The sequence below is a fragment of the Aethalodelphis obliquidens genome, unplaced genomic scaffold (assembly GCF_003676395.1).
Source record: "Aethalodelphis obliquidens isolate GAN/ISIS:26980383/991018 unplaced genomic scaffold, ASM367639v1 scaffold66, whole genome shotgun sequence".
NCBI lineage: Eukaryota > Metazoa > Chordata > Mammalia > Artiodactyla > Delphinidae > Aethalodelphis > Aethalodelphis obliquidens.
Genome location: NW_020838010.1, coordinates 6783288 through 6809092, shown reverse-complemented (window position 1 = coordinate 6809092; position 25805 = coordinate 6783288). Strand labels below are relative to the sequence as shown.

At 36.7% G+C, this 25805-nt stretch overlaps 1 protein-coding gene across 2 annotated transcripts in view; it reads right to left on the bottom strand.

Moving 5' to 3' along the window:
- Window positions 1-2313: 2313 nt before the first annotated feature.
- The window catches only part of HTR2C (5-hydroxytryptamine receptor 2C), a 257668-nt gene continuing 234176 nt past the window's right edge, over window positions 2314-25805 (bottom strand). Inside the window, exon 6 of one of the 2 annotated variants that reach the window (XM_027089542.1) lies at window positions 2314-5804. In XM_027089542.1, the coding sequence (XP_026945343.1) occupies window positions 4981-5804 (824 nt within the window). In that variant the 3' untranslated portion in view covers window positions 2314-4980. The remainder of the gene's footprint in view (window positions 5805-25805) is intronic. The other variant, XM_027089543.1, reaches the window with a different exon arrangement.

Sequence of the window (25805 nt, the reverse complement as noted above, 5' to 3'; positions counted from 1 at the left end):
ACCTTTAGCATGAAAAGAAATCTCATATAAAAACATATATTTATTTTCACCTCCATTTGCCTTGATTTTGGCTTAAGTAACAGGCAGCCAGGTTCTTTCATGTTATTTGTATAGGTGCTGAACTAGGTGGTGAATCTTTTTGAATTAGGTGGTGAATCTTTTCTACTCAATAAATGTACTATTTGTTATAGATGCTATGCTACACTGACCAGATCCTACCTTCAGGGCTGAAGGGTTTATTCCCCAGGTGATGGGAGATTGTGGACTTGACAACTTTCAGGTATAAGCCCTCTTGGGGAGTTGCCTCTGTTGGAGAGAGTGACCTGGCATAAAGTCATATATCTCTCTTGGGGACAGTGGTGCTATAGAGGATTGGACCCTTGCTTCAACTTGGGACAACTCTGAAGCTTCCCATGAGAGTCATCTAAGTGTGATATTGTTTTTGTTGTTCACACCTCTCAATTGTCTTTCCGCTGGTGTTATAGTCTTTGAATACATGCAGAATTAGTCAGGAAAGGTGATACTTTTTGGTTAAGTATGTCTTTTTGAACTTATTTTATAGAATTCAATTTAACTTTCAAAGAAAATGAGGTGAAGTGGTATATTTTCCCTACCAAAGATGCAGGGGGAGTAAGTCCTTATTGTAACTACATCACAGCCCAACTTTTCCCTCTGCCCAGTCATCCTTTTTTCCCTTTCCCCGTGCAGATGGGTCCCAAGATCACTTCCTAATAAACATCCTGCACACTTATTTCCATCTCAGAATTTATATCCCAGAGGACCCATCTTAGAGCTATTTATGTTTAAAAGTGTGTGCTATATGGGCTTCCCTGGTGGCGCAGTGGTTGAGAGTCCGCCTGCCGATGCAGGGCACATGGGTTCGTGCCCCGGTCCGGGAGGATCCCACATGCCGCGGAGCGGCTGGGCCTGTGAGCCATGGCCGCTGAGACTGCGCGTCCGGAGCCTGTGCTCCGCAACAGGAGAGGCCACAGCAGTGAGAGGCCCGCGTACCGCAAAAAAAAAAAAAAAAAAAAGTGTGTGCTATGGGTCACATAATATTTGAGAGCCACTATGCTGTCACCTACTCCTGTTGGCATTGCCTATAAAAATACCTCTTTCTAATATATTCACCTTTCTGTGTGATATGTTAATATATGTCTAGGGGAATATACAAGGAGAAATGGGCCTCAACCATGGAGATTGCATTGACTTAAGGGGGAGCTGATTAACTGTGTGGAAACTGTGTGTTTCTGCTGTAAGCAGAAATGTACTGCTGCCTGATGGCAAGGAGCATCTTTCTTTCCTCAGACCATGAAGACCTTCCTGTACAATGGGATGTGGCACTCCAGTCTTCCTCTGCCCCTCCTTCCCTTTCATTGGTAGTAACAACTCCAGGTCTGTGCCATCAGAAATTTCAACCTTTCTCCATTGCCTTGCTGTTGGGGAAGAGTAGTCCCTAGCTTCAGTGGTACAAGATATTTCTAGCCATGGGCAGCAGTGACGCTGTTGTTTCAAAGTGGCCGTTCAACCTTTATCCTTTGACCCATTCCTAGGACTCAACCTAGTCATGGTTGCAAAGGAATGAGGTATTCCTGCTTTCTTCTCAGGGAACTGAACTCATGCCAGTGGGCTCACTCAGCGTCAGGAAGGTACAAATGTTGAAAGAAAAGGCCAGTGTATTTTGTCACCCATGGCTTCAGGTATGGAGGAACAGAGCAGCTTAGTATGGTGACCCTGATGATTGCACAGGTATCCAAAGCCATTTGGGATAGGGGTCAGTTAAGGTGATCAAGTCACACCACATGACTGAATAGTGGGGAGTTGTAAGACTCCTTCTGGCAACAGGAACAGATAATACAATGCCCACAAATACTGACGCTCAATACGTGTCTGTTGAACATAGAGTGGCCGCTATCAACTGGGGATAAAACCATCAATAAGGTAAACATGGTCCTCTCTAGGGGAGCTTAGAGTTTGATGGGAATAAGATAGCAATGATACCTATAGCAAAGAGAGCATATGAGCCACCCCAGGCCCCTGCTCAGGTTAAGGAAAGTAGGATAATTTGAGACTGCAGTTATTCTGCTTACCAGGCATCAGTGATGTTGTTATTAATATTGCGTTTGTTGTTTACACCTCTTGTCTCTCCTCAAGTGTCACAGTCTTTGAGTACATAGAGAAGAGTAATATTTTCTGGTTGTATTTGTCTTTATGAACTTATTTAACAGGTTACAATTTAATTTTCCAAGAAATGAAGTGGTGTATTTTTCCCTCAAAAGATGCAGGGGGAAAAAAGACAGGTGACATATTAGGCAACATTTAATAAATTTAATAAATTAATAGGAAGTATCACAAAAACCTGGAATGGATAACATACAGGAACCAGGAATAAGACAACACTTTGCAACCACTCACAAAAAGTACCACTTGATGAAAGAAGACTTACAGGAAATAATATAAGGCAGTCTGTTGCACGTGTCTTAAACAGATATACATACATAATAGGACATCAAAATGATCTGTTTGACAGTAAATTCACCACGTTTACACTTATCACATGGACTTTAAAACATTTATAAAAGGTGTAGGTTTAACATTGAACTGTAAGGTTTATATCCAAATGAGTATACTTGTTTCATACCGAACTGCACAGAACTTATGAATAGCACACAATTTGAGAATAATTACTGTGTTGGGTACTATTAAGTACTACTACTTGATGGCATAAGAATTATTAACAAATGTGCTGTAAGCTATTATCGTTCAACTTATTGCTAGTGCTTTTGAAAATCTGTGGTTTATATTTTATTTCTTTGTAAAACATGTGCTATGAGCTTGCCCCGATAGTTCAGGAAAGAAATCAGATGTTTCCAATTTTCTCTAATACTCACCATACTTCAGATCTGATTGCATGGTCTTTTTAAAGACTGCTGAAGGATTTGCTTCAGTCCTTCTTATATCACCTACTCTGCCTTACATTAATACAAATCGATGGATTTATGCATCATACACGGCATACATGCAGGACACCATCTGTATGTGCAGAACTCATAATCAGTGCATGGTGTGTTTCTTCAGACATTTTCATTTCAGTAAGAATTAGATCTCACTCAATTTCATATAACTGTTTTAACATGCAGTTCAACAGAGCCAACAGGCAGGTAGACTTTACTTTCATGTCATAATTGGGCATGCTCAAGCAATTGACCGGCATTTGGCAGTGTTGCAAATCACGTAGGGACTGTATGAGTGTCCTCAAATACGTCCGTTGGCTCTCCCACCGCCCTTGTGGCAGACTGTTGGATTTATCTATGCTGTGTGTTGAGGACACACACCAGGGATTTTAGAAATTCAGATTCTGCCTTCACCAATTTCAAGATACTCTAAGGTGTGTAAGTAACTGTCAGGCATAAGAAATAGCATCATGAACTCTTCAGAAATTGATCCACAGTTGTGTGACATGGACACACATGGAAATACAGTTACTGGAAACCCTTGTACACTCTGCACACAGCATAGACTTAATGGTCTGACTTTAGCAATGTTTGAAAACCTTTCACGGTTAACAAACTAGTAAAATGGTACTGAACTCTTAGAGAGCAGCAGGCCCAAGAATGAAACAATGGCCAACACTTACTGTAACGCAACACTATATTTTAACAAAGATTTAAACTTCTGGTACATAATTGCAGTACAATGAAGAGCTTGCCACTTTTACAAATTAGCTGCAGCCTTGCCTGCACTAGAGAGTTTGGAAGGATCTGTAAATGAGATACATTTTGTTTAAAATCCAAATGGAAACTCTGTATTTCTGTTTTTCCCAAAGTTCAGTAAAAGCTTCTTTTTAATTACTTTTTTTTCACATTCTAAGGGCCCAGTTCTGTAGTCCTTAATCAAGCAAAACTTCCAAGCTTTTGATCATCTATGCTTCCAATGCAAGTTTTACTCAAAAATGGACTGCTAAATTAGGTCCTATAGATAGAGGTACCATAATTAATATACTATTTTAATAAGGCTCAAAATGCTAATTTCATTTTGTGTGTAGCACACAAACTTCCAGGATCCTGAGATCAAAACCCAATTGATGATGAATCCTGGATTGGGAAATAACTCTGGGATTTTGTTTCCCAGTTTAATCATGGAATTAGGTATTTACTAAGGACCAGAATGAAAACACTAATTCCAGTTTGCTTGTCATTATAATCGGAATTTGAACATTGTCTGTAAGAAGTGAAAAGCTGTTATTGGTGTATATATCTCGTATCATCCTTCCACTTCTGTAGTCCTGGTTAACCAGCTGCTATGTTAAAATACCACTATGTCTGGTGACAGACATTGCAGTAAAATATCAACAGAACATTCTGACAATGTCAAAATTTCCCCTATGTGTGACAACAAGGCTAAGTTCTGCCTTTGACTCACTAATAGTTATGATAGATTATCAGAAGGCAGAACCTATCTTACTGTGTTTATGTGTGTAGATGAGCTGAGCAAGAATTTAAAGTGTATATTTACTGTTAACCCAGAAAATAGATTTCACTGAATTTGTTCAATTTTGGCGTGGTTGAAGTGTAACCACTGTCCTGTGCATCATTCTGGTCTCCTGCAAATGTCACCTGAGATGAAGATCAACACGTCCGTATGTGAAAAAGAAAAAGAGAGAGAGAGAGAAGAGGGAAAGAAAGAAAGCAAGAAAGAGAGGGAGGGAAGGAGGAAGGAAGGAAGGAAGGGGGGAAAAAATCAACATGTTTGCATCAAACAACCAAAGTAAATTATTCTCAATCTATTATAAACAGTAAATACAGAACCCTAAATCTCACTACTGTAAGCATGATTGTAAAGTACAGGATTGCAAAGCTATATATAAAAACAACTTTTTCAGACAGCAATATTTACATTAGGTTATGACCGACAGAAGAATTATAGAACAATTTCCTACATTTGTAGCTTTACTGTAGGAAAAGACTGCACCGCTCTTTCTTACACACTACTAATCCTTTCACTAACCACATTGGAGGGATTAACTGGTAGCTCCAAATTCTCCATTTGCATCTCTATACCGGCCTCCTGGTCATCAGCTTTCTTAATCACTGGTTCATTGGTGTGCCGGTAAATGTTAACATTAAGCTCCCTCCCAGACAAAGCAGTGGCAGCAACTCTCGGTATTTGTCTGATCGGAGGCTTTTTATCTGCCTTATAATTGCAGCGCAAATAGTTGGAGAAAGCCCTTCGGTAAACTTTGTTGAAAAGAGTGTACACCAGAGGATTAATTCCTGAACAAACATAGCCAATCCAAACAAACACATTCAGAAGTTTTTCCATTAGCTTTTGATTACAAGCCTTCCCACAAAGAACCGACAGGATATTAGTAATAAAAAACGGGCACCACATGATCAGAAACACAAAGAAAACAATGCCAAGGACTTTCGAGGCTTTTCGTTCATTGTTGATAGCTTGCATGGTGCCCCTTGGCCGTCTTTCCTTCTTCTTCCTTCGGCGTGGGTTCAAATCTTGGTTAGGGTTTGCAGAGTTCTCTTCATCAGTATTCCTCTTGCAGCACTTCAGGAAATCCAGGCTAATTCCGGGCGGTTCCTCCGTGTGGCCGTGCAGTAACATCAGAGCTTGTCGGCGAAGGACGTGGATCGTTAGACAGTATGTAATCACCATGATCGTCAGCGGTATGAAGAAAGCTACGAAGGACCCAATAAGAACGAAATTTGGGTCATTCAGCACGCAGGTGGTGTTGTTGATGAACACCTTGTCTTCATCCCTCAGTCCAATCACTGGGATAGGAACTGATACACCTACAGGAACAGAAAAGAAGGTAGGACATTGTTACAACATATTGAAGGGTCGCACAGATTTGTACAGTGGGATGCATTTAATTGCATTTCACTGAAGAAAATTTAGATCTATCTGTTGAAGGCTATTCACAGCATAAATGGGTAGTCACATGAAAGAGTAGCAGTATGATATCAGAAAATGACAGCTTTTTTCAAGTTAGGAATGCCTTCTCGCCAAATTTCCTGTAGAAGATGTGGAATTATCATTATTGAGATAATTACAGGTATGGTTGTGCATAAGAGTGGTTCGTGTCTTTTTTGTTTTATCTCCAATTCCTAGAACTGTCCTGGCTCATAGAAAGCACTCAATAAATATTTGTTGAATGAGTGAATAACTTCACATCTATACTCAATGACGTCAATAAATTTAACTGTTCATTTTTTTTTTTTTAACATCTTTATTGGGGTATAATTGCTTTACAATGGTGTGTTAGTTTCTGCTTTATAACAAAGTGAATCAGTTATACATATACATATGTTCCCATATGTCTTCCCTCTTGCGTCTCCCTCCCTCCCACCCTCCCTATCCCACCCCTCCAGGCTGTCACAAAGCACCGAGCCAATATCCCTGTGCCATGCGGCTGCTTCCCACTAGCTATCTACCTTACTACGTTTGTTATCAACTGTTCATTTTTAAGCAGCTTCCAAATGCAATAAAAATGATGTGTATGCCACCTACAAGAGTAATTATAGCATATCAGGGTTGGCTGAGCTTTTAGCCAAGGACATCTTTTCCTGAGGAAAGTGGTCAAGAAGAGGAACTTCTGTGTGTGTGTCCTTTGGAGACAGGGCCTAGGAGCTCTGGAGTTACTGGAGATGGAGAGGATAGTATGTCCCCCAAACAGGAATTAGATCTGACCACAGTGTGGACATAATCTATGCAGAAACTGAAAGGATTGTCTTTTTAGTAAGCATTTTCCTGAGACTCTGTGCTTAAGCAGGGTCAAGAGACAGATAGAAATGCTGAGTTGGGAAAGATACAGTCCTCCCATTTCTGTGTGGAGTTTTGAACTCTTTTGTTTTTTAAGAATACTGAGAGGTAGTAATTTGGTAAGCACTTCCATTAATAAAGAAGCTCACAGGCAGAAGATATCAACAAGGAGGTGGGAGCAGAAGGTGCTCTTATGCCTGAGCATAAGTAAGAAACCTAGAAATTTTTAGAAATCATTATGGTAGATCTCGAAGAGGTCGTACATTAATAAGTAGGGATAACTTGCAAGTGAAATTCAAATTTTAATGTTAATTTATTCTCTCTTGTGTCCACAGGAACTTGAAGCCTGGGAAAATTCAGACTGCATTTTTAGGATTCCATCAGAGATTATTATGAGGAATCCTGAGCTGGTGGATATCTGCACTATGAACTGTGAGAGGGGATAGAAGCGCACTCTCAAAGATCATTGTTGGCTTTAGGGAACAGTGACAAATCTGAAACTGAAAGTCCCTATAGATTGTCTTTTTTTTTTTTTTTTTGCCGCACAGCGTGGGTGATGGGATCTCAGTTTCCTGACCAGGGATTGAACCCAGAATCCCAACCGCTAGGCCACCAGGGAACTCCCCTACAGGAGTCTTAACACACTTTGTCAGGTATACAGTGTTTGGCTGGATGATCAAGAAGGAAATAAATGGTAAATGTTTCTTTGCTAAGAGCTCGCTGAGGATATTGATTGGTAATTAATTTCTAGGAAGACATGAGGAAGAAAGAGTCTTTGGAAAGTGATCTTTAAGCCTTCTAACTCAGACCCTGAATTTCTTAAATGACCGTTTTTTTTTGTTTGTTGTTTTTTCTAGAGAAAGAGGCCAAGTGATGGTATGAGAACCAGTGATAGATGTGACAAGACTTCTTGGGGTATTGGTATATGCCTGCAACCCTGAACCTGGGCATGCCATTCAAGAAAGTAAAAATGGCTGTGAAAACTAGGAGACACTGCAAACAGAAAGTGTTCTCAGGTAATACAGTGCAGGATCCGGTGAAAAGACCTTTGAACTCTGGATGGGAAGAGTGGCAAGTATCAGAAGGTAATATTCACCCAGTTTGATGAACCACGCAGATTACATTTCTTAAGAGTTATAAAATGACAGGTAAGAATGTGGTCGGTTTGTACTGTTAGGATCTTTATTCCAAAAGTTATAAATATGAGGGAATATCTAGAAAGAGTGTAGATCCAGCTTGCCTGAAAAAAGTCAGTATTGGCTTTATCCTTCATGAAATGTTTTAGTGAGGATTAGGCTGCAGGAAGTTTTCTGGAGTTAAGGAAGCTAATATGAGATTAAGAAAAGAGGGACGGGTTACTTAAACACAAATCATTTACAAGAGAAAAAATTAGAGAGAGAACCTAAGATTAAGAGAGACTTAAAAGACCTATCAAGCATTATAATATGTGGACCTTCTTGGGATCTTGATGCAAATAAATTTTAAAAAATATTCATGACACAGGTGGAAATTTTGAACAATGGCCTTTTGATGATATTAAATAATTTTTGTTCATTAATTTTTAAAAGTGATGTTGATATTGTGGTTCTGTAGAAAAAATCTTATATTTTTAGATATAGAGACTGAAGTATTTAAGGATAAAGTATTACGATTCTGAGGTTTATTTCAAAATAATATGGGAGGGAGAAGTGGATGGAAGTATGGATGAAAGAAGGCAGTCCATAAACTGATAAATCTTGGAGCTGGGTAATGAGTACATGGGTCTTTACTATATAATTCTATCTAACTTTACAGTCTTTGGAAGTGTCTCTAACAAAAGTTTAATATTTTAAAAATTGAAGAAATTAAAAGAAGACATAGAAGTCCTTTCTGGAACAGAGAAAGAAATGGCTATTAGACCTCAGATCATAAAAGTCTCTAAGATTTACTACCACTGCTAACTTTGGAAGTGATTATTTCTAGAGCAAAAGTCTTGGCCTCCTGAGTGGAAACGCTCAACATTTTCATATAAATATAGAGAAGAAGGCGGTTTTCTGACAAAATGTTGGTAGAAAACTATGTTATACTTTCTCAGGATCCTATAGCAAGACCAGAGGAGGGAGGGGTATAGTGGAATGGCTCCCCTTCCAAACTGCCCCCCTCCCCTGCCCTCTAGCAATGTGAGAACCAGAGCCTGAGGCTAGAAACTTGATCTGGGGAGTTTGCATTCATTCTGGAGGAATCCTGACAAGGGTAGACATATCTACACTCAGGAAACAAGTGCTGGAGTGGAGATTCAATTCCCAAGGAAATGCTGCACAATATTTTAGGTATTTCTAGATATCTGAAGTTTCTAGGGAAGGCCTCACACTCTGATCAGAAGGTCAGTGGAAGTCAGCATTACTCAGAGCCCAGCTCTGAACTGGTATTAGCTTGTTTCTGTTAAAAGATTTATTCACTTTCCTAAAGGATTCTTGGGCCTAAAAGTAAGCCTGTTGAGAGACAACAAGAGAGGGTAGCAGAGTGATCCCAGATGAGCTAAAGGAGTTATTGGGTATGTGACGCCAATTTTATCCCTGGCATCTATTTGTATAATTTTATGTACATTGAACAAAGAGTGATTCTAAGGCTGCCTTTTATTGAGTCTATCTTGTATGCCAGGCATTGAGCCATGCATATTACTGACATTAAAGATATAAAATGTATTATCTCAATTTGGTTAAAACTCCTAAAATACAGATATTATTTGGTGAAGGAGCTTAACCGTTTTACCAAATCTATATCATCACTAGTTTTATTTGTTTTTGGTTTTTCAGAAACTGTGAATGCAGTCAACAAAACAAGAAACTTAAGTTCTTTTGTCAGTATCTGGAAATGAAATGTAAATAATAGCAGCTAAAGCAGCATTAATAGCAGTACCTATTGTACAGATTATCTTAATCAATACTTAAAAAACAATTAAAAGTATATGTCAGCAGTTTTCAAAGTGTGGTTCAAGGACCCTGGGGGGCCTCTGATACTCTTTTAGAGAGTTTGCTATGTTTCCCTTTTCCAGCTATTTATCTTTAAAACTGCATTTTCTTTATAAACTTCAACCTAATAACATAAAACAGGTTGAATGCAGATACATAAATGAGAATCCAACTATATTTCCCTAAAACTAAATATTAAAGAGATTTTAAAACTGTAAAACAATGTCGGCCTTCTCTCAATTATTTTTGGGAAATATAGTTTATTTTTATAAAAAATATTTACATTGACATTAAATGGATTCATTACTGTTATTTAAAATGAAATGATTCATAAATATGTTAAATATTTCTCAGTTTTAAGTTATATTATAATAAATATCAATAGATATAATCCACACAAACAAAAGCTCTTTGAGGTCTTCAATTATTTCGAAAAGTATAAATAGGTCCTGACACCAAAGAGTTTGAGAGCTGCTGTTCTATATTAATGGATGAAGTTACTTAAGCCCTGGAGAGTTAAATTCAGCAAATTTATGAAGTCTTTCTCAGTATTTTAATTTTGTCAGCTAGTAGAAATTCAGGTGATGTTATGTCAGGGTAAACATAAACAACATCAGTAATAGCAACTAAATATTTTACATGCATCATCTCACTCATTGTCGTAAAAATTATGAAAGGCGCATGTTATTTGGTGAAGTTAACTTCAGAAAAGTTAAATTAATTTAGCAAGTATAATGAAGCAGTCTTTGATATTTTTAAACCTTTGATATGTCCAAGGAGAAAAAGTGAAAATGAACTCCAAAGAAGATATACAGATTGCCAACAAACACATGAAAGAATGCTCAACATCATTAATCATTAGAGAAATGCAAATCAAAACTACAATGCGATATCATCTCACACCGGTCAGAATGGCCATCATCAAAAAATCTACAAACAGGGGCTTCCCTGGTGGCGCAGTGGTTGAGAATCTGCCTGCTAATGCAGGGGACACGGGTTCACACCCTGGTCTATGAAGATCCCACATGCCGCGGAGCAACTAGGCCTGTGTGCCACAACTACTGAGCCTGCGCGTCTGGAGCCTGTGCTCCGCAACAAGAGAGGCTGCGATAGTGAGAGGCCTGTGCATCGCAATGAAGAGTGGCCCCCACTTGCCACAACTAGAGAAAGCCCTCGCACAGAAACGAAGACCCAACACAGCCCAAAATAAATTAATTAATTTAAAAAAATCTACAAACAATAAATGCTGGAGAGGATGTGGAGAAAAGGGAACCCTCCGACACCGTTGGTGGGAATGTAAACTGATACAGCCACTATGGAGAACAGTATGGAGGTTCCTTAAAAAAGTAAAAATAAAACTACCATACGACCCAGCAACCCCACTACTGGGCATATACCCTGAGAAAACCATAATTCAAAAGGAGTCATGTACCACAACGTTCATTGCAGCTCTATTTACAATAGCCAGGACATGGAAGCAACCTAAGTGTCCATCGACAGATGAATGGATAAAGAAGATGTGGCACATATATAAATGGAATATTACTCAGCTATAAAAAGAAATGAAATTGAGTTATTTGTAGTGAGGTGGATGGACCTAGGGTCTGTCATACAGAGTGAACTAAGGCAGAAATAGAAAAACAAATACCGTATATTAACACATATATATGGAATCTTAAAAAAAAAAAAGGTCATGAAGAACCTAGGGGCAAGATGGGAATAAAGACGCAGACCTACTAGAGAATGGACTTGAGGACACCAGGAGGGGGAAGGATAAGCTGGGACAAAGTGAGAGAGTGGTAGTGTATATATGGATATATATACACTACCAAAAATAAAATAGGTAACTAGTGGGAAGCAGTTGCATAGCATAGGGAGATCAGCTCAGTGTTTTGTGACCAGCTAGAAGGGTGGGATAGGGAGGGTGGGAGGGAGGGAGATGCAAGAGGAAAGAGATATGGGAACATATGTATATGTATAACTGATTCACTTTGTTATAAAGCAGAAACTAACACACCATTGTAAAGCAATTATACTCCAATAAAAACGTTAAAAAAAAAAAAAGAAAGAAAATGCCAGGTATAAATAACAACAATTGCAATAATAATAACTACTTTTTACTGAGTGCTTTTTATTTGTCACACGCTGAGTCATGTGTTTTATAATTATTGCATACTTTCATATATTATTTAATCCAGACAAAAAACATAAAAAGAAGGAATTATTAACTAGAATTACTAAGTCTTTCTGAAATTAACTTCAATTAATCTACATCATCTTTAGAATTTTAGAAAGAACAAAGATAAGTTATAATTCACATTCGGCTGAAAATATCAGGTACTACTTCAACCAATAAACAGTCAAATATTTTGCATGCATTATCTCATTTAGTTCTCAGAAAATCCTGTGAAAGTGATTATTATTCATTAAGGTTACTTAAACTCAGAGAGAAAAAAATACTTTCAATAAACATGTGGAGTCTTAGCATTTTAGGAACACTGAATTCAGTAATAGTTATAGTTCAAGTTTTTATTGAAAATATGTGTTACTATGACTACCACGACTACTATCATTTATTGAGTGCTTACTAACTTTGGTACTGTATCTGCAGTATATACTTTATATGCATTATTTTATTCTAGCCTCATAAAAGCCATAAAATAACTTGGTGCAGTTATTTTACTTCAGATAAGGCAAGTAAGTTCAGAGAATGTATAAAGATGTTCGCATTATTTCTTGAAGCCTTGAATTCAAGCAACACAGATCAATTCTCTTCAATCAGATAATAATACCATATGCCAATCATTCTTAGATGTACATTTCTTTTAGATTTTAACATCTTCTAATGTGTGATGCATCTTACAATTGATAGTATCTTACAATCAGTGTTGGCCAGACAGTAGTCATTACATAGCGTTACATTGTCAGCGTATGTGTGAGCCTGGTCTGATAAACTTCTTTTGACATCTTCTGGTAAGATCAAAATTACCAGTAGCAAAATTTGCAAAGTGGCTATCAGCAGCATGGTAATAGTTCACTGTGAACGAAAAATTATGTCATAACAGGCAAAAAGAGGGAGTGTTCTGAACAAGGCATCCTCAACAGCATCAAATGTCACAGAAGGGTCTAGAATTTGAAACATTTCCTCTGTCTTTGAAAATGAGGTCACTGGTGATTATAGAGAGAACAATTATAGTGGAGTAGTGAAGACAGGAAACAGATTGCCAAGAGATGAATAATAAATGGTAATTAGATAGAGGAAAGAGAGATTATAAAATACATTTCCTGGAGCAGATTGACCAACATCAAAATGAAAACATAGATTAAGGGAATTTTTTACTGAACTGCAGGGCTATCTCCTAGGTATCTATTTTCATGAGTTTTTCATGGAGAGGAATTTTTTCAAGGACACCTAGGAGGATGACACAATGTCAGGCTGATGGGAATGGTCCCTTGCCTCACAGAGTAATAAGTGAGTCCCTTGACAATGGGAATTGACAGCAGAAGATGAAGGAACTATTTTCAGAGAAGAACATAGAAGACAAAACAAACACAAGCAGTGCTGCCTTAGTTCTCAGGTGACAAAGTGTGACTGAGAGTTGGAGAAATATTTTGCATACTTTGGCAGATAAATCAGTATTGTGATGATGCAGTGGGAATTTTAAGGAAGTCAGAATCAGGTTGAGAGTCAACTTTGAACTTAAGGCGTTTTTAGCTTTGAGAAGAGTAGGAACCTAGGCATGCATGAATGAAGGATATCGAGTAAGGAAAAGACCTTAAATGACTTTGAGGGAAGTGGAACTAAAAGAAGAAGATTCTTCGTAAGCAGGAAAGCATGAGAAGACAGTTCATGAGGTGACAAAAGGAATGCCCAGGGTTTGTAAGATAAACCTGGGTAAGAGTTTCTGGACAGCTGGGTGTTAAAAAGAAATAGCAAGCACCAAATGGAGTCATCTGCCTCCATGACAGCAAACTAAGGCTTAATAGTCTCAACTTCTCCCAATAATGTGACTTTTAAGCAATCTGAAATTTCCTGGTCAGCACTAATGAGGTAATCTGCATAATGACCCCTTCCATTACCTTTTCCCTCAAAAGAAGATGACCTAACCTGAAATAATTATTTTCTTTTGCTAATAACTTCCTTGCCCCACTCTCCTTCTGCCTGTAAAAACCTTCCATTTTGTCCAGTCCTTTGAAGTCCTTATTTATTCACTAGAAGGGATGCTACCCAATTCATGAATCATTGAATAAAGCCAATTAGATCTTACAATTTACTCAGTTGAATTTTATTTTTTAAACAGTGAGGGAGGTCCTAGGGAGGTCCAACTATAATATGGCTGAGTGCATGAGGAAGTGAAATTTGAGATAACATCGAAATATGGCAACATTACTACTGATGGGTAGCAGAATATGCCACACCAAAATATGCGTCTTTGGCGTAAGGATTATTTTGAGTTATTTTGAGAAATGACAGACACAAGAGAAGCTCTGAAAACAGCCTAAGAGAAATTTGCATTTACAAAGGAAATCTCCATTCGTAAACATTTTCCTCTCTGTACCTGGAAGAGAAGGATGACTAAATCATAAGAGAATCTTATCAATGGAGAAGAAGCCCACTTAATTCTGCATAACAAACCTAACCCTTGTTTACCTAGCTTTTCCTGGTCACCTCTTATAACTGGTTTCCCCCACCCCACATCTTTATTTGTCTTTAGCTGAAGATGGTATTTAAGGTGATGGCTTACACCATTTGGGGTAGTTACTTAGTTTTTCTGGGTATCTCCCATGTATACATAACATATACATGTTAATAAACATATTTGTTTTCTCTTTTTAAACTGTGTTTTATTATAGGAGTCTAAGCCCAAAACTCAGAAGGGTAGAGGGAAAATTATTTTTCCTCCCCTACATTGCTCACAAGCTAATGAAGATTGAGGAAACTAAGATTATATTTAAGGTACAATAATATGCTTACACATTAAAGGTGAAGGCCAATAGAATGGAAGAGCTTAAAGATACAGAAAAGAAAGGTTAAGATGTTAGATAAAGGTCCCTGAGGAGGCAAAGTTGGAAACAGTTGGAAAAATTACACTAGGTCTAAAGACTGGTTGTTCCTTTCTATTAGAAGACATAGTAGTATGAATGGGTGGCAGAAATTATTGGGCCTTATACAAAAAGGTAGAAGAGAGATGAGAAGAAAGTGTTAAACGGCAAAAGAACAGAGTTGTTAACTGGATGCACAAAGTGATTTAAATGTATATCTGTTGATTCCACAAAGCAGTGAGAAATAAGGAGAGTAAATGCAGATAGATGAGTGTGGATAGTCAGCTTTCTTAAAGATAAAATCAGACAGTTGAACACCCTTACATGCTATTGGAAAAATATTCAGGAGAGGGAGTTTGAAGATGTGGAGAAAAAGACATTGAGTAATGGAGCCAGACCCTGAGAACTTGAGAAAAAATAGACTCATGGGTTCCAGGAAGAAAGTCAAGACTTGGGTAGAGGGTGGCCTCAATTCTCTTGTAACAGGTTAAAAAAAAAAAGATTATTATACAAGGGAAAGAATTAAGGGAAGAGTAGAGGGGATTGGGAGAATAGACAGATTTTTTGAGCCATTTAGAAGTTCCATTGATAGGATATGGTGATTGATAGGATGTGGCATGTGAGGGAGAGGCAAGAGTTAATAAGTAAATGAAAATTTCTGTTTTGTGTCATTAGGTAGATGGGGATGCCATTAAGCACAAGAACATAGATGAAGGAGCAGGATTTTGGCAGTGAAAGTAATGGACTCACTTTGGATTGTGTAAAGTTAGAGATGTTTGTGAGTATCAATATGGAATTCTCTGTGAATATAGTTGTTTAAAACTCAGGAGACAGGTGCGGTTGGGAACAGGATCTTTCTTATAAAGGGAAACTTCAAGGTCATGATCTTTTAGGGAGAACTTTGGTGAAAAGAAGTCATACAAAAATCTAGGGAAAGGGTTCCAAACTTTTTTGTACCTAAGGATCTCTTCTTAGAATAATTTTTTTTTTTTTTAGAATAATGTTTTTAATATATAAAATAACATACAGGAGATTGCAAAGGAAATAAATTATTTTGACATTCTGCTATCAAAATATTAAAGATAAAATTTAGAAACAGTAATATATGCAGGTTTTAATTAGCACATTAAATAACAAAATCTAGTAATGGGCCTAACAGCTCCTGAAATTTGAAATAGTGATGAGCATCTATCATATGGCAAGATATCTGCCACAACCGAATATGATTTTCAAGTATTTGTAATGACTATTGGTGATACTGTTACAGATATTGCAAATTACTATTTTGGTTTATTGCTTACATTTGTAATTGAAGTAAATCCCAAATTTCAGTTATAAGTTAGTTAAAATAAAGATGCAGGGAGGGAGTGGCCAAGATGGTAAAGTAGAAAGACCCTGAGTTCACCTCCTCTCATAGGAACATCAAAATTACAACTATTTACAGAACAACCATCAATGAGGACAACCTGAAGACTGATAGTAAAGATCTTTTACAACTAAAAATGTAAAGAAGGAACCAAAATGAGACAGGTTGGAGGGGCAGAGACACAATATAGTCAAGACCCATCCCCCTGGGTAGGTAACCCACAAATGAGAGGATATTACAATTGCAAGGGTTCTTCCTAAGGAATGAGTGGTCCAAGCCCCACGTTGGGCTCCTCGCCCAGGGGGCTTGCACCAGGAAGACAAGTCCCCAGAATGTTTGGCTTTGAAGGCCAGTGGGGCTTACTTTTGGGGAGGGCTGTAGGAAAAAGAGACTCTACTCTTGGCACACACAAAGCCTCACAAGCTCTGAGACCCAGGGCAGAGGCAGTAATATGAAAGGAGCCTGGGTCATAACCACTTGCTATCTTAGCCTCCTGGAGAGGCAGGAGAAAACTTGGATCCACCCTGGGGACATACATGCTAGCAGTAGCCATTTTGGGGAGCTCATTCTACCATGAGGACAATGGTGCTGGCAAGTGCCAATTCTAGCACCAGAGATCACAGGACCCTACCCTGCCCACCAGCAGGCCAGCATTAGCCTCAGGAACCCCTGGACTGTGCCACCAGACATGATGGGACACAGCCCTGCCCACCAGCAACCAGCAATCTTCACAATAGGCAGGGCCCAGCAGCCAACCAGACTGGGGGCCAGCCTTACCTACAAGCATGCCTATAGTAGTCAGCCCACCACAAAAGAAGGGCCCATGCAGCTCACATAGATGACACCACTAGAGCATGTAGCTCTGGTGACCAGAGGGGAGTGCACTGCTGAAAGGCATAGGAAGTCTCCTACATAAGGCCACTTCTCCAAGGTCAGGAAATGTAACCCACCTACCAGAAACATAGAAATAAAAACAGCAAATTAGGCAAAATGAGGCAGCAGAGAAATATATGCTTAAAGGAGGAACAGGATAAAGCCCCAGAAGAACTAAATGGAGATAAACAGTCTATCTGATAAAGAGTTCAAGGTAATGATCATGAAGGTGCTCAAATAACTCAGGAGAAGGATGGATAAACACAGTTAGACGTTAGAAGTTTTTAAACAAAGAGAAAATATAAATAAGAACCAAGCAAAGCTGAAGAATACAATAACAAATAAAAAATAAACCAGAAGGAATCAACAGTAGATTAGATGATACAAAGGAAGAGATCAGGGAACTGGAAAGCAGAGCAGTGGAAATCACTCAGGCAGAACAGAAAATTTTTTTTTTTTAAATATCAGGACAGTTTAAGAGACCTCTGGGACAACATCAAGCCTATTAACACTTGCATTGTAGGGATCCCAGAAAGAGAAGAGAGAGAAAAATGTGCAGGGAACTTATTTGAAGTCATAATAGCTGAAAACTTTTCTAACCTGGGAAAGAAAACAGCCATCCAGGTCCAGGAATCACAGAGAGTCTCAAACAGGATAAACTCAAAGAGGAACAGGCCAAGACACATTGTAATTAAAATGGCAAAAATTAAAGATAAAAAGAGAATATTAAAAGCACCAAAGGAAAAGCAGCAAGTTATGTACGAGGGAACTCCCATGAGGCTATCAGTTGACTTTTCAGCAGAAACTCTGCAGGTCAGAAAGAGTGGCATGACATATTAAAAGTGATGAAAGGAAAAAACCTACTACCAAGAATACTCTACCTAACAGGGCTGTCACTCAGAATTAAAGGAGAGATCAAGAATTTTGCAGACAAGCAAAAGCTAAAAGAATTCAGAATCATGAAATCAGTTTCAGAAGAAATATTAAAGATACTACTCTAATTGGAAAAGAAAGACCACAACTCCACAACCAGAAAAATGAAAATTACAAAAGGAGAAAATGTCACTGCTAAAGACAAATATATAGTGAAGGTAGTAGATCAATCACTTATGAAATTAGTAAGAAGCTTAAAAGACAAAAGTAGTAAAATCATCTATATCCACAGTAAGTAGTTAAGGGATACACAAAACAAAAAGGTTGTAAACTATGATGTCCAAAACATTAAAAGTGGGGAAGGACATAAAAATTCAGGTTTGTTAAAATGCATTTGAACTTAAGAGATAGCAACTTAAAATAATCATATATTTATATAGATATATATAAAGTTCATTGTAACCACAAACAAAATCTATAATAGAAATACACACAAAAAGAGAAAGAAGTCCAAACATAACACTAAAGATAGTTATCAAATCACAAGGGAAGAGAACAAAAGAAGTATAAATGAAAAAATAGAACTACAAAACAGCCCCAAAACAATGACCAAAATGGCAATAAGTACATACCTATCAATAATTACTTAAATGTAAATGAATTAATGTTCCAATCAAAAGACATAGAGTGGCTGAACAGATACAAAAACAAGCCCCATCACTATGCTGCCTACAAGAGACTTACTTGAGATCTAAAGACAAGAGAATGAAACTGAGGGAATGGAAGAAGTTATTCCATGCAAATAGAAATGAAAAGAAAGCCAGCACAGAAATACTTATACCACAAAAAAATAAACTTTAAAATAAAAACTGTTACAAGAGACAAAGAAGGACATTACATAAGGATCAAGGGATCAATCCAAAAGAAGATATAACAATTGTAAATATATATGCACCCGACATAGGAGCACCTAAATGTGTAAAGTGAATATTAACAGATAAAGGGAGGAATTGACAGGAACACAATAATAGTAGGGGATTTTAACACTCCACTTACATCAATGGACAGATCATCTAGACCAAAAATCAATAAGGAAACACTGGCCTTAAATGATACATTATACTGGATGGACCTAATAGATTTATATAGAACATTTCATCCAAAGCAGCAGAATACACATTCTTTTCAAGTGCACGTGGAACATTCTCCAGAGTAGATCCCATGCTAAGCTACAAAACAAATCTTAGTAAATTGAAGAAGATTGAAATCATATTAAACATCACATTGCAACACTATGAGATCAGAAATCAACTGCAAGATAAAAACTTCAAAAATCATAAACACATGGAGGCTAAACAATATACTGCTAAATAACCAATAGGTCTCTGAATAAATCAAAGAGGAGATCAAAAAATACATGGAGACAAATGAAAATGAAAGCAAAATGATCCAAAATCTATGTGATGCAGCAAAAACAGTTCTAGAAGGGAAGTTTATAGTGATACAAGCCTGCCTCAGGAAACCAGAAAATCTCAAATATACAACCAAACCTTACACTAAATGAACTAGAAATAGAACAAAACCCCAACTTAGTAGAAGGAAAGAAATCATAAATATCAGAGTAGAAATAAATAAAATAGAGACTAAAAAAATAGAAAAGATCAATAAAACTAAGAGCTTGTTCTTTAAAAAGATAAACAAAATTGATGAACCTTTAGCCAGACTCATAAAGAAAAAAATGAGAGAGGGTTCAAAACTATAAATTCAGAAATGAAAAATGGGGAGTTAAGTCAACATCACAGAACTACAAAGGATCATAAAATACTACTATGAACAAATCTATACCAATAAAATGGACAACTTAGAAGAAATGGACAAATTCCTAGAAATGTACCTCCCAAGACTGAATCAGGAAGAAATAGAAAATATGAACAGACCAATTTTGAGTAATAAAATTGAATCAGTAATAAAAAAAAATTCCAGGAACAGATGGTGACAAAGGGGAATTCCACCAAATATTTAGAAAAGAGTTAATGTCTATCCTTCTCAGACTATTCCAGAAACTTGAAGAGGAAGGAATGTTTTCAAGTTCATTCCAAAAGGCCAGCATCGTCCTGCTGCCAAAACCAGAAAAGATACCACAAAAAAAGAAAATTACAGACCAATATTACTGATGAACATAGATACAAAAACATCCTTAACAAAATATTAGCAAGCTGAATTCAACAATACATTAAAAGAATAATAGACTGTGCTGAAATAGGGTTTATCCCAGGGATGCAAGGATGGTTCAATATTCAAACATCAATCATGTCATACACCATATTAACAAATTGAAGAATAAAAATCATATGATCCTCTCAATAGATACAGAAAAAGCTTTTGACAAAATTCAACATTGATTTATGATAAAAACTCTCCAGAAAGTGAGTATAGAGGGAACATAAGTCAACATAAAAGGCCATATATGACAAGCCCAAGCTAACAACATACTCAGTGGTTAAAAGCTGAAAGCATTTCCTCTAAGATCAGAAACAGAATGATGCCCCACTCTCACCACTTTTATTCAGCATAGTATTGGCATTCCTAGCCACAGCAATCAGACAAGAAAAATAAATAAAAGGAATCCAAATCGGGATGGAAAAGGTAAAACTGTCACTGTTTGCAGATGACATGATATTATATATAGATGCATAAAGATTTCTACAAAAACTACTAGAACTCATCAACGAATTTGGTAAAGTTGTGGGATACAAAATTAATATGCAGAAATCTGTTGCATTTCTATACACTAACAGCGAACTATCAGAAAGAGAAATTAAGGAAACAATTACATTTATAATAGCATCAAAAAGAATAAAATACCTAACATTAAGTCTAACTAAGGAGGTAAAAGACCTGTATTGGAAAACTATAAGACACTGATGAAAGAAATTGAAGATGAAACAAACAGATGGAAAGATATACTGTGTTCATGAACTGGAAGAATTAATATTGTTAAAATGACCATACTACCCAAGGCAATCTACATATTCAATGCAATCCCTATAAAAATACCAAAAGGCATTTCCCACAGAACTAAAACAAAAAATTTCCCAATTTGTCTGGAAACACAAAAGACCCTGAAGAGCCAAAACTATCTTGAGAAAAAAGAACAAAGCTGGTGGTATCATGCTCCCTGATTTCTAACTACACTACAAATCTACAGTAATCAAAACAGTATGATACTGGCTCAAAAAACATACACTTAGGTCAACGGAAGAGAATAGAGAACCTAGGAATGAATTCACAGTTATATGGTCAATTTATCTATGATAGAGGAGGCAAGAATATACAATGGAGAAAAGACAGCCTCTTCAATAAATGGTGTCAGTAAAATGGTGTCAGTAAAACTTCTACAGCTACATGTAGAAGAATCAAACTGGACTACTTTCATACCTCGTATGAAAATAAACTCAAAATGGATTGAAGACTTAAATGTAAGACCTGAAACCATAAAACTCCTAGAAGGAAATGTATGCAGTGTGCTCCTTAACATTGGTCTTAGCAATATTTTTTTTGAATAAGTCTCCTCAGGCAAGGCCAACAAGGCAAAAATAAACAAATGGAACTACATCAAACTAAAAAGCTTTTGCAGAACAAAGGAAATTATCAACAAAGTGAAAAGGCTTCCTACTGAATGGGAGAAGATAAATGATGTAACTAATAAGGGGTTATCTGCAAAATATACAAAGAACTCACACAACTCACATAAAAAGTAAATATCCCATTAAAATAATTGGCAGAGGACCTGAGTAGACATTTTTCCGAAGAAGATATACAGATGGCCAACAGGCACATGAAAAGATCCTCAATATCACTAATCACTAGGGAAATGCAAGCCAAAACCACAATGAGCTATCACCTCACACCTGTCACAATGGCTGTTACCAAAATGACAACAAATAATTGTTGGTGAGGATGTGAGGAAAAGGGAACAATTGTGTACTGTTGGTGGGAATGTAAATTGGTGCAGCCACTATGGAAAACAGTATGGAGATTTCTCAAGAAATTTAAAAATAGAACTGTATAATCCAGCAATTCTACCCCTGGGTATTTATTCAAAGAAAACAAAAACACTAATTTGAAAAGATATATGCCCTCCCGGTTCATGGCAGTGTTATTTATAATAGCCAAGATATGGAAGCAACCCAACTGCCCATCAATAAATGAAAGGATAAAGAAGATGTGGTATATACACACACACACACACACACACACACAAAAGAACATTACTCAGCCATAAAAAAGAATGAAATCTTGTCATTTATGACAACATGGATGGATATAGAGGGTATTTTGCTAAGTGAAATGTCAGAGAAAGACAAAATACTGTATGATTTCACTTACATGTGGAATCTAAAAAACAAAATGAACAAACATAGCAAAACAGAAACAGAGTCATAGATACAGAGACCAAACAGGTTGTATCCAGAGGGGAGGGGGGTAGGGAAGGAGAGGATTGGTGAGGGAGATTAAGAGGTACAAACTTCCAGTTACAAAATAAATGAGTCATGAGTATAAAATGTACAGTGTGGTATATATAGTCAACAATTAAGTAATATCTTTGTATGGTCACATACTGTAACTAGACTTCTCATGGTGACCAATTTGAAATGTATAATGTATAAATAAACAAACTCATAGAAAAATAGATCAGATTTGTGGTTACCAGAGGCGGGAGGTGGGAGGAGGGGGAATTGGATGAAGACAGTCAAAAGGTACAAACTTCCACTTATAAGACAAATAAGTACTAGGGGCACAATGTACAGCATGATAAATATAATTAACTCTGCTGTATGTTATATATGAAAGTTATTAAGAGGGAAGGGGTTCTCATCTCAAGGAAAAAAACTTTTATTTTTTAAATTTTGTATCTATATGAGATAATGGATATCCACTAAACTTATTTTGGTAATCTTTTCATGGTGCATGTAAGTCAAACCATTATGCTGTATACCTTAAATTTATACAGTGCTGTATGTCAATTATATCTCAATAAAACTAGAAGAAAAAATGCAAATTTTTTTCACCATCAAAATGTACAGGGCTTCCCTGGTGGCACAGTGGTTGAGAGTCCGCCTGCCGATGCAGGGGACACGGATTCGTGCCCCAGTCCGGGAAGATCCCACATGCTGCTGAGCGGCTGGGCCTGTGAGCCATGGCCACTGAGCCTGGGCGTCCGGAGCCTGTGCTCTGCAACGGGAAAGGCCACAACAGTGAGAGGCCTGCGTACCGGAAAAAAAAAAAAAAAATTAAAAAAAAAAATGTACAAACTCCCAGCTATAGTCATGATTCAATAGTTGGTATCAGAGTCAGATTTAACTTCCTGTCACAAAAATCTATAAGAACTTGTAAGTAAATACTATCATTTTCTAATAATGGTGGAATAGTTTATAGAAGACTAGGTCTCCTGCTGACAACAATCAAAAGCTTGAACAAAATTTAAAACACCCAACATGCGAAGATACTTGAGAGTGAACAAAAAGCAGGTAGAAACTACAGGGGACTGTGCAATCAGAAAGAGGACAAGCTATAGGCAGGAGGGGGTTTAAAATTTCTGTACAAACTTCCCTCACATTCTTGTTTGACACCTGAGTCCTTTATTTGTGACTCTCCAAGGAACTCATGGAGCAAGCAACATTTGAGAGGTTGAAAATATTTAATAGAGATCTCAACAGTTTTCTACTGAAAAGGAAACAGAGTTGGGAGTTTGCATCACACCAAGTCAGGAAAGCTTAGTAAACACCCTGGCCTTTTCATCTATACTCAGAAGGAGCATGCCTTAGGAAAAAAGCCAATTTCTTGAGAATAAAGGATTTGACCTAGGAATAAAAGCAAACCTGGAACCCACCATAACGAAGCAAAAACAAGGCCTCCATAAGAGTATGTGTATAAAATTACTAAATATACAAAGAAACAGAAAAATGTGACCCATAATAAAGAAAAGAAAATAGCATGCCACCCCCAAATTGAACACTCTTTAAAAGAAACAACACATTCCAGACTCTTTTCAATGTATCATTTACAGTGCCCTGCATAAAATTACAAAAATATAGATAGGCTAAGAAATAAGAAATTAAGATATTAATTACACAAAAAAGCAGTCAATGAGAAAAGATTCCCTGTACCACTTAATATTGGAATGATCAGATAAGGAATTTATAGCAACTGTTATTAAGATGTTCAAGGACTTAAAGGCAAATGTGGTCCTAATGGGTTAAGGGATGCTAACTCTCAGCAGAGAACTGTAAATTGTAAAATGAACAGGATGGAAGTTTTGGAATTACAAGGTTAAATATTTGAATGAAAAATAAACTGCATAAGTTTAACAGACAAGTGGAGATGGCAGAAGAAAGGAACCATGAACTTGAAGATATTTATACAAATTAATCAGAAGAACAAAAAGAAAAAAAAATTTAAAAATAGAGCTTCAGTGACCTGTGGGACAATATAAAGCACTCTGACACACTCGTAAACTGGAGTCTAAGAAGAGGATAAATAATGGGGCAGGCAAACATTTGAAGAAATAGTGGTAAAAACTTCTCAAATTTGGTGAAAAGCATTAACCTATAGATCTATGAAGCTCAACAAATCTCTAGTAGAATAAACCCAAAGGAAACAAAACATAAGAATATTATAATCAAAGTACTTATAACCAATATAAATAAGAAATCTAAAAGGTAGCCAGAGGAAAATGACACATTTCATAGAGAAGATTAATATAGAAATATCCAAGGACTTTCACCTCAGATTCCATAGAGAATGGAAGATAATAAAACTTTCTTTTAAGAGAATAAATATAAATGATACAAACTCACAGCCGTCAAACCAGAATTTTATGTTCAGTGAACAGATCCTTCAAAAATAAGAGTAAAATTAAGGCGTTTTTCAGCTAAACTAAAGCTGGAAGAATTTGTTGCTAATAGATCTTCATTAAAAGAAATGCTATAGGAAGGTCTTTAGAGGTTGATGGAAATGATACCAGGTGGAAGTTCAGATCTACAAAAGGAAAGAGGAGCATGTGAAATGGTAAATACATAAGTAAATGTGAAAGACTAACTTTTGTTTTATCCTAATTTCTTAGAATGTATAAATGAGGTTTTGAAGCAAAAATAATTTAAATTTAAGGTTATGTCAGTAATATATGTAGAAGTAGCATACATGAAAACAAGAACAAAAAGAAAAGGCTTGGTAAATGAAATTATACTATTTTAAATTTCTTACATTTCTGAAGTCTGAAGTGGGAAAGTGGTATATTATTGAATTTAAGGATGGTTATGAGCTAAGAAAGCATGTGGTAATTCCTAGATTAACCTAGATCAACTAAATATAATTTAAAAGATGTGTGGTTAAAAAAACAATATAGGAACTGAAATGTAATGTTAATAATATTTGGTAAACAGAAGAGAAAGCAAGAAAAGAAGAACAGAGGAACAAAAATCAAATGAAACAAATAGAAAGCAAAGAACAAGATGTCAGACTTAAATCCAGTCATATCAATAATTATATAAAATGTAATTGGACCAAATACTCCAGTTAGAAGACAGCACTTTTTATAGTAGGATAAAAAAGCAAGACTATCACTGTCTAAAAGAGATGAACTTTAAATATGAAGACACATACAGTCATATCTTGCTAAATTTATTTATTTATATTAGTAGTTTTCTTTTTAGTATAATAGATTCCTTAAGAGTTTCCACATAGACAATTGTTATCTTCAAGTTAAAAAGTTTTAACTTTTCCCCCAATCTTTTTCTTTTTTTTATAAATTTATTTATTTATTAACCTAAATGACTATGTTGCTCTTTAATGTATGGTCTGTGGCCCGTGGCATTGGCGTCACCTGGGAACATTTTATTTAATTTTATTTATTTTTGGCTGCG